We start from the raw sequence: 10,282 nt of genomic DNA on the forward strand, positions 1-10,282 counted from the left end.
GAAGATAGAACCTCGCCAAATCCCACTGAATATCTTGGATTTGTTTGTTGGTTTTTATTTTTCCTGTGACCTTTAAATAGCTGCTCGTGTTAATAAAAAATCGGTGACCTTAATTAGAAATCTGCTCGTGTTATCACTATGCAAAAAATTACTTCACTTTAACTAATAAGGAAGCAATATCAAGTGATAAACATGACTTTTCTATTAATTTGTCCTCTCAAGTTAATCCCATCTTCGTTGATTTGTTCCAACTTTGAATTACAAAGATGACGTCAAATAATAATTGATAGAAATTACACCTAAAAATTGTTTTAATAATTGTTAGTAATAACGCCAAAAACCTGCTCGAATCTGGTGGGGTTATTTTAGATGAGGAGGGTTAGGGTCTGATAACGGTCAGATAAAAGAGTTATTGGGTATTTTAAATTGGGGATGGGTCAATTGAATCAGAGAGTGACACGTGGCCAGCCGTCTAAATTAGGGGTAGATCTGAACCAAAAGTATAACGGTAGGGACATAATTGACCAAATAGTATAACAGATGGTAATTTTAAACAATATTCAATAGTACATGGGCAATTTTGGCCCTTTTCCGAAGATAAAATTGAAATACACATGTGCATTAATGAGCATATTTAGCTTATAATGCATAGAAAAATATAAATAATTTCCTCGAAAAATATAAATAATTTTCAGAAAATTAATTTTACACTTATAATACAATTTCTTCCTAGTTCTTATATTAACTTTTCAGCAATATAAAAGTCAATACTAGTCTTAACGGTGTGAGGCCTTTTGGAAAAACTTGTACGGGCTTGGTCCAAAACAGACAATATCACACCATTTAAGAGTATCTTTAGGCCGTTTTAGTCCGACAATTGTATCAAAGTCAATGGTTTGACGGGACAAGTATGGAGATGGCAGAGTGATGGTGCAGGACTCGGCTTAATGCCTTTGCCTGTCTATGGGCTGATTAACTATCTTTATCCGTAGCTTCAAAGATGCATACAGAGCTCTCCTTGGGCTTCGGTGACCGTAAATAATCGACTCTAAATTAGGTGAAAATAGCACGGGCTAGCCAGTTTTCGGGATGATAATTAAAAAATAGCCAGCATTTGCAAAGTCATTGAAAAATAGCCACTATTTTGCAACAACACGGAAAGTTCTAGCATAATATACTGGAGATTGGATCACCTGTATATGAAATATGCTGGAAGTCCAGTATATTATGTTGAAACTCTAGTATATTATGCTAGAACTCTAGTATATTATGCTAGAATATTTTTCCGGATTTTGAACAATGTTTTCGTTTAGATTTATCTTTTCATGAAAAGTGGCTAAATTTCGATTACTTTTGAAACTGTAGCTATTTTTCAATTACACTTGTAAATTTGACTATTTTTTATTTTCATCCCTAAATTAGCCCATGAATGGTGGTGAGTCATGTGAAACTTAGTTCAAGGGGAGTTTGTTGGATCTGTATGAACAAAGTCATAGAAACGAAAAAAAAGTTACTCATAAGGAGTTGAATACTCTTAATAGCGCGAGGTCGAAAACCGTACGGGCTTGTCCCAAACCGGACAATATCAAAGCATGTTAAGAGTATCTAGGCCGTATTAATCTAACATTTACCTCATCCCTCATTGTATACTATTTACAACATCACATGCCATGCACCTATTGGTTTGATGTAAATATTTATTACTGGTATATTATTACCATATTTGGAAATAGTAACATACTTAAATAAAGAAACAAAATAAACTAATTATTGAGAGGAAACCTAACTCGGTTCTAACATCTAAGGAAGCAAAGTTCCCAACTTATTAAACCATTCAACAAATAGGAGACAGTAGTTGATAAGGCAAGTAATAGGAGTAAGAAAAAGTGATAACATGCTTCCAATTGTGTAGTGATTGAAACACTCAATTTGACAATATATAACTTTTGAGTTTTGAGGCAATTGGCTATGAACAACTGCTCATTACATTCTTTAGCCAAAACGAAGGGAGCTAGCTAGGTGAACAGGGGGCATTCCATTCAAGCTTGTTAAAAGCTTAAAATAAAGAGTGAATGGGAAATGGAGGGATAAATGAATATTTAAATTTCCCTATTTGACAAAGGACAATGTCCCATTTTGGAGGAGAAAAAGAGTTTTGATGGGTATATGTACAATTGCTCTTCTTCTAGCTCTTAAAGAGTTAAAAGAAGGCAAGTTCTGCTCGCTGCAGGTTTCTACCTCCCACTCCAATTATTTTTCTCATTCCTTTTCATGCTTATCAAGAAGAGTTTCTGGAAAAGAATACAAATAGTGTAAACAGCAGCACGAGTTTGGATGTAACTTCTTCACATTTGAAAGCATTTTTTTAATTTTCCTTTTGACTATTAATATAAAATCTGTTTACTTCTAATCTTATTTTTCCTTTTGTTATTAAGGACTTCTTGTCTTGCCAAGCTAGGGGATTACAACTTACAAGAATTTGATTCTTTTAACATCAAGACTCTATGATAGTACTCTTGCTTGGTATATGGTTTGAGCTGAGGATTGCTCCGACAGCAGGCGTTGGTGCAGCGCGCGAAGGCAAGGAAGAAATGAAGTGTACTAAGTCATTCAAGTTCTTATGTGAAGAACCATCAATCTGCATACCAGCAACAATCTTTTGTTTCATGTCTACTATCCTTTTCTTCAGATCTTTGCCTTCTTCACTTAACATGAGTTTTCTTACTGTTTTCTCTATAACCGATCTCTCTGCCGCCTCCAATTCCAGGCCAACCTTATATATCTGGCTTAGATACCTCGCGTTCACTGGTTGGTCTGCTAAAATTGGCCTGCATATCATAGGGACTTCTTCACAAATACTCTCAAGTGTAGAATTCCAACCACAATGTGTGAAAAAACCTCCCACCGCGGGATGTGCAAGCACCTGTTTTTGTTGTGCCCATTTCACTATCCGACCTCTTTCGCCTATCGTTTTCTCAAAACCTTCGGGCAAGGCCTCACTCCATTGAAAGCCAGAGACGGATCCAAGTCGAACAACCCATAAGAAGGGCTGTTCACTGTTAGCTAATCCCCAAGCAGTCTCAATTAGCTCCTTGTCGTCGATCTTTACTAGGCTTCCCAAGCTGACATAGAGTACTGAATTAGGAGCTTGTCTGTCGAGCCACTCCATGCAGCTACCGTCTTCTTCTAGTAAGCTAGTCGATGAGGTTGAAGGTGCCATTTTGTGTAGAGGGCCGATGGGGAAGAAGGGCACCTTGTAATGTTCCTGAACGCGTAACAACAATGAATTTTCCAGGTTTTCCATTGTATTCCAAATAGTCGCAACAGAAGATCCTATATTGCTCATTGCTCGACAGAATTCTAGTATCGGTTCTGGAACTGTATTATCGATGACAGGAAATGGTACATCCTTAAACCTCAGGGGATGAAGCTCCGGCAAAGGATCCAGTAGCTGAGAATCTGGAATTGTATTGAATAATCAAAATCTTGGAATCAATGAAGATTTAGCGAAAGATAGGGTACAAAAGAAGAAAAAGATTATATAAGCAATACCAGTTAGCTGAGAATAAATTTAGTCAGGTTTTAGCCCTATTAGAGATTCTTATGCCGATAGGAAATATACATAACTTCTAGTAATTTTTATTTTGTATAATGTTGGCGTGAAATAAATTTAAATGGGGAATAAAGGTGAGTGAATATTCATATAGCTGACCCCAACTTATTTTTGGGACGGAGACGTACTTAGCTTGTTGTATTGAATTCGAAATAACTTGTCATTTAAATCTTGAAGCAGAGGTTGTGTCTGGTCTCATACCTTCAAAAGGAAAATATTTATCTGGTTTCTGAAGAATGGTGAGCATAGAGTGTAAATATGTAGCGCTGAAAGTGCGGAGGACAATACTAGGAAGCCTTAGTTGAGTAGCCACATCATCAACAAAGAACATAACATTGTCATAAATGATACAAGCAAGCTGATCACCTTGAAATTCCTCTTCCTCTTCCTCTTCCTCTTCCATCATACTAACGAGGTAATTTTTAAGGGACGCCTTGCAGTTCTCGTTCAGATCATACATATTTTCTAGACTCGGCATTGACATGTCAATTCCCTGTAATCCGTCGTTCATAGAATGAAAGATGAATTCAGGATGATTGGAATAATCAGGAGCATTGAATTCAGTATGCGCAACTACGACAGAAAAGCCTTGAGAATGAAGAATACTTCCAAGCTGCAGCATTGGTGTTAAATGCCCCTGGAATGGATATGGCACTAATACAACACTCCGCCTTTTTTGTACTTTCATCTTTCTTTCTTGAATTTCCGTTTAATGTTCTTTCCGAAAATAGCCTTTCTACTCTCACAAGGTAAGGATAAAGTTTGCGTACACACTATCCTCTCAAACCCCACTTGTGGAATTGGATTCGTTGTTATTGCCGTTGTTGTTGTTCTTGAAGGAAGTTTATATATAGTTCTCAAGTTTAGGAACTCTGAGGAGTTTCCAAAGAAGCTAGCTTTTTGGAATATTTTGCTGCTACTTAATACTGAATAAATGGTGATGGAAAATAGGGACAACTCACCATAGTTAATCACAAAAAGGGAGTGTAAAACTAGAACTAAGATTCTTTTGGAGGCTTATTTAATAAGAGATGCAAATTGGAAAATGCTTCAAACTTGATCATATATTAGTATTGTTTGTGTTTAGCTATTCGTCTTTTAATCCAATGGTTCAGATTTAAGCGCATTTGTTCGGCTATTTTTGGCCATATCGACAAGATAAGGGAATCTATGGTATTACAGCCGCCTCAATAGACCAAGTAACCAACTAGCATATTTGGCTTCATGAAATAGTTTTGATCTGATATTTAAATATTTTAAAAATCCCTTTTAATGTTTAAATTCAAATAGATTAGATTTCAAGTTTTAACCCATACTCAGTATTAATATTTTCTATAATTCTTTATCACTTAAGGTTATTAGTCTTCTAGAGAAACTTGTTTTTTGTATAATCTATACGGGTGAAACTCTAATTTTTATGTTTTCTTAAAATTATATGTAAAGAAAAGTATTATTACTGTGTTATATATATCTTTTTTTTTTTACTTGCACTTTTATTTTATTTGGGTAATGATGATGATGATATGAGTTGAACTAAATGAAAAGAATGAAGACTCACATTGCCGATCAGTGGCGGAGCCACATGCACCCAAGAGGCGACACCCCTTCGTCAGAAAATTACACTGTTTAACTCGGTAATTTTTAAAAATATATGTATATATACTACGAAAAAGGGCCAAATATGCGAGTGAACTATGCAAATTAGAACAAATATGCCCCTCGTTATTTGTTTGGCCCAGATTTGTCCAAACCGTCCAATACTTGTGCATTCTGTCCTCTCTTTCTAAAAATTTGGCCTTTCTTATTTCTGTCTCTCATATGGTAAGGATGTTTTAGACTGTTACCGTTATGGATGTTGTTTACGCACTTAAGAGGCAGTGCAGGACTCTTTATGGATTTGGTGGTTAGGTTGTTTAGTTTGTGATTTTAGGGTGTTCATTTCTCAGCACTGCTATGGGTGTTGTTACTGCTATGGATGTTGGTTTCTCAGCAGCGTTGTGTTGAACTTTCTGGTGTTGGTTTCTAGAATCTGTTAGGTTGAACTTTCTGGCTCGTTATTGTTGTTAATACACAGCAACAACCAGCAACTTATTAAATGCCTTTTGGATGACAGTCAATTTGTTGTGTTGAATCTTCTTTTAGACCCATTCTTCTGCAAATACTATGTCAGCACTTCTGTTAGACCCATTATTAAATGCCTTTAACTGTAGTCTCGCAAACATTGTTGCTGACAGTGAATCTGCTATGTCTCGCAAACATTGTTGCTGTGATCACATTCGCAAACATTCTGCAAATACTATGCATTTCCCACTTCCGCCAACTGCATTAACTCCCTTCTCTCAACTCTCTAATCCACAAGAAACAAAAGGAAAACAAACAAAAACAAGAATTGATTCAACCACATATGTACAGAGATGAAAAGTAAATTTTGGCATTTAATTAGAATTGGCATTTAACTAGATACAGATACGAGGGATTAACATGTGGGGTCTTTTAGAAATAGGGGTGGGTCGGATCGGGTCATTAGATTTAGGTCGGGTTCGGGTATTAGTTATTTAAAAAAGAGAAAATATTGGGTTCCGTCTAACTAAGGGCATGAATGAACAAGTATTAGACGGTTTGGACATATCTGGGCCAAACTAATAACGACGGGCATATTTGTCCTAATTCGCATAGTTCAGTGGCATATTTGGCGCTTTTCCCTATATACTATATAATGACACCCTTTGACTTCTTGGTGAGTTTATTTCTTTATATTTTGACTCCCCTTAATGAAAATCTTGGCTTCGCCACTGATGCCGACCCCAACTTATTTGGGACTAAGACATAATTATTGTCGTATATGTAAAGAAAAAGAGAGGGAGAAAGAGAATCTAATTGTATGAGCCTCTCCCGTAAGTGTCCCTTCTCTAAAATTGACAAAAGCATTTCTCTAATTGCTACTTCTCACAAAACTAAACACAAATTGCTAATTCTCTCAAAGTGTTTCTCTGAAAATCTATTGTATACGGTCAAAACCGATTCTCAGTCATAAAGACCGGTCGAGACAATGACGTTTCAATCGAAGGGTATCCACCTGACAAGCTCGGACGAATCCTGAAGTAGGGATGTCGTGCTTCGAGCTATAAGACCAATCAACGACAAAACTCAATATCATTATCGAGTTCGTGTCCGAATCGAACTAGGGGGCAACACCGATCGACAAAGGCCCCGAATATCGATGACCCAAGGCAGAACCTAGCTCGAACCAAGATTGGGGGTTCGATCTAACATCGAGCTCGAGCCAGTGCCAAGCTCGCAGACAAGAGCCGTTACAACCGCACCGAGGGAGAGAATCTTGGCGAGAATCAAGGAAGAGACAAACCATCATGGGTCCTCCACTATATGTATTATTTTATTATATTGTTATAGATAAAGCAGTGACCCTCTACTATAAAAAGGGGGATAGACTGCAATAGATGCAAGTCCTCCAAGATACATTAAGATTTCATTATGCTTGTTTTTCTAATATTTTTCAGTCTTCTCGTCCATCATTCCCATTTTATAGCAAAAATACCTGTATTGTCATTTTGTATCAAAAGAATTTGCATACCCTTAGAACCATATCTAAATTTAACGTTATCCGATTTTTCGGGTAAACAGTTTGGCGCCCACCGTGGGGCTAAGGGTAACAGTGATTGTTTGATATAAATCTACAGTACACTCCAGCTTACAACTTCAAATCAGCAATGGCTCTACCTATCGACCTCGAAGCCGGCCTTCAAGATGAAACCAACAACTTGGCACCCGAGGCTTGAATCGAAGTACCCGAAATTCGAGCCGAAATATCATTGGATGTCTATTCACAAATAGCTTTGGAGGCGAACCAGCATTCCAAACCGGAAAGAAGCATTCAGGGCGGTACTCGATCCGTAGCCCGATACACCCAAAACGCGGGGGAAATCGGGGCCAGCTACGTATGATCTTCGAGATGCTGCAAGCCCAACAAGTAGCGATAACTCAGCTACAGAGCCAAACTCGCGCACAGGGCAGGCCGGATTCCAATCCACTTCGAGAAGTCACCCCCATAACAGAGCCCGCCATAATGAAATCTAACGAGCAAGAATCGGGGACTACTCCCGAAATTACTAAATTGCTCGAGGAACTCACAAAACGAGTCGAAGCCAACGACAAGAGGGTGGAAACGTACAATGCCAGGGTCGATCAAATCTCGGGGGCTCCACCAATGATAAAAGGGCTTGATTCGAAAAAATTCATACAAAAGCCTTTTTCCCTCGAGCGCGGCCCCAAAACCAATCCCCAAAAAATTCCGTATGCCCTAAATTCCCAAATATAACGGTACGACCGATCCTAACGAACACGTCACCTCCTACACATGTGCCATCAAAGGCAACAATTTGGAGGATGATGAGATCGAATCCGTGTTGTTGAAAAAGTTCGGAGAGACCCTCGCAAAGGGAGCAATGATCTGGTATCATAACTTACCACCAAATTCCATTGATTCTTTTGCCATGTTAACATATTCGTTCGTAAAAGCACATGCTGGTGCCATAAAGGTTGCAACAAGGAAATCAGACCTCTTCAAAGTAAAACAAAGGGGTAACAAAATGCTGAGGGAATTCGTATCCCGATTTCAAATGGAACGTATGGACTTGCTACCGGTCACAGACGATTGGGCCGTACAAGCTTTCACCCAAGGACTGAACGAGCTAAGTTCGACAGCATCACGTCGGCTGAAACAAAATTTGATTGAGTACCCAGCAATAACTTGGGCAGATATACACAACCGGTACCAATCAAAAATCAGGGTCGAAGATGATCAATTGGGAGCTCCGTATGGGCCCGTACGTTAGAACCACACAACCACTAAAAATCAAAGGGAAATCAACAGAGAACAAAGGTCGAACAGAGACTGATACCAACCGTACGGCACAGATCGGATGAACAACGGTTCAGCACGTGATACGGTTCGGAAAAATCGAAGAACTGATCGGGGGCAAAATTCTCGGGGACTTATGAGCAAGAGCGGCTTTGATAAATATGCCGATCCTATAGAAGTCCCTCGATTATCGGAGTATAACTTCAACATTGATACATCCGCCATCGTATCGGCCATCGGATGCATCAAAGACACCAAATGGCCTCGACCCATGCAGACCGATCCTGCCCAAAGGAATCCCAATCAAATGTGCGAATATCATGGCACCTATGGCCACAGAACGGAAGATTACAGGCAACTAAGAGAGGAAGTGACCCTCTTATTTAACAAAGGACACCTTCGGGAATTTCTGAGTGATAGGGCGAAGAACCATTTTAGGAACAAGGGATTCGGCAAGCAAAACGAGCCAGAAGAACCGCAACACGTCATTCACATAATCATCGGCATCGTAGATGCCCCTCAGGGACCGATGCTTAAACGCACTAAAACATCGATTGTGAGAGAAAAGCGATCTCGAACTCAAGATTATACACCCATAGGGACTTTGTCCTTCAGTGATGAAGATACATAGGGAATCATCCAACCCCATAACGATGCGCTAGTAATATCCTTACTCATGAATAAAACTAAGATTAAGCGTGTGTTAATTGATCCAGGTAGCTTGGCCAATATCATCAGATCGAGGGTCGTAGAACAGCTCGGCCTGCAAGATCAGGTCGTACCTGCAACTCTAGTTCTAAACGGATTCAATATGGCATGTGAAACCACCAAAGGCGAGATTACCCTACCGATAAACGTGTCCGGAACCATCCAGGAAACAAAGTTTCATGTGTCCGGAACCATCCAGGAAACAAACTCGTCACCTCACGTACACGGTGCTCACATATCACAAAATGTTACAACAGTATGAATCCTAAAGGGATTTCCCCCACAATAAAAGGATTAGGTTCAGAAGGAGAAACAATTGGAGGGCAGAGCGCCAAATAGCAATCACAGACATTGGCTTCGACCCAGCCAGGTAAGCAGAACATTGAAGAAGATGATGATGATCGATGGATCCCTCGATCCTTCGTAACCCCCGATGATTTCGATGCCACCAAATCAACAATTGAGGAACTGGAGCAAATCATATTGATCGAACACTGGCCCGAACGAAAGGTATATCTGGGAACGGGTTTGAGCCCCGAACTCAGGAAGAAACTCATTCAATTTCTTATTAATAACATCGATTGTTTTGCCTGGTCCCATATAGATATAACAGGGATCCCGCCGGACATAACGGCGCACCAGCTAAGCTTGAACCCTAGGTTCAGACCGGTGAAGCAAAAAAGAAGGCCCCAGTCCGAGGAAAAGCACGCATTCACAAAGGACGAGGTAACTAAACTTCTCAAGATAGGGTCCATTCATGAGGTAAAATACCCCGAATGGTTAGCCAATGTGGTTGTTGTACCTAAAAAAGGGAACAAACTTAGAATGTGTATGGACTATAAGGATTTGAACAAAGCATGCCCCAAAGATTCCTTTCCACTGCCCAACATCGATCGCATGATCGATGCCACGGCCGGCCACGAGATCCTCACCTTTCTCGACGCCTATTCCGGGTATAACCAAATTCACATGAACCCGAACGACCGGGAAAAGACTTTATTTGTGACCCGATATGGAACATATTGTTATAACGTAATGCCCTTCGGGCTAAAAAATACAAGAGCTACTTATCAACGCCTAGT

General features: G+C 39.4%; 1 protein-coding gene across 1 annotated transcript; it reads right to left on the reverse strand.

Annotated features, from left to right (window-relative positions):
• Positions 1–2,250: 2,250 nt before the first annotated feature.
• On the reverse strand, positions 2,251–4,648 carry LOC104100475 (UDP-glycosyltransferase 76E1-like). The gene is made up of 2 exons (XM_009607712.4): positions 3,815–4,648; positions 2,251–3,459 (listed from the first exon to the last, which is right to left on the reverse strand). The coding sequence occupies exons 1-2, from the start codon at positions 4,299–4,301 to the stop codon at positions 2,495–2,497; spliced, it is 1,452 nt and encodes a 483-aa protein (XP_009606007.1). The 5' UTR covers positions 4,302–4,648; the 3' UTR covers positions 2,251–2,494.
• Positions 4,649–10,282: the final 5,634 nt, after the last annotated feature.

The sequence above is a fragment of the Nicotiana tomentosiformis genome, chromosome 2 (genome assembly GCF_000390325.3).
Source record: "Nicotiana tomentosiformis chromosome 2, ASM39032v3, whole genome shotgun sequence".
Classification (NCBI taxonomy): domain Eukaryota; kingdom Viridiplantae; phylum Streptophyta; class Magnoliopsida; order Solanales; family Solanaceae; genus Nicotiana; species Nicotiana tomentosiformis.

Excerpts from the sequence above, each read along its gene's own strand:
- LOC104100475 (XM_009607712.4), bottom strand. The coding sequence starts at position 4,301 with ATGAAAGTACAAAAAAGGCGGAGTGTTGTATTAGTGCCATATCCATTC. Across the intron at positions 3,460-3,814 it reads TAAATATTTTCCTTTTGAAG|ATTCTCAGCTACTGGATCCT; the intron begins GTATGAGACCAG and ends ATACAATTCCAG.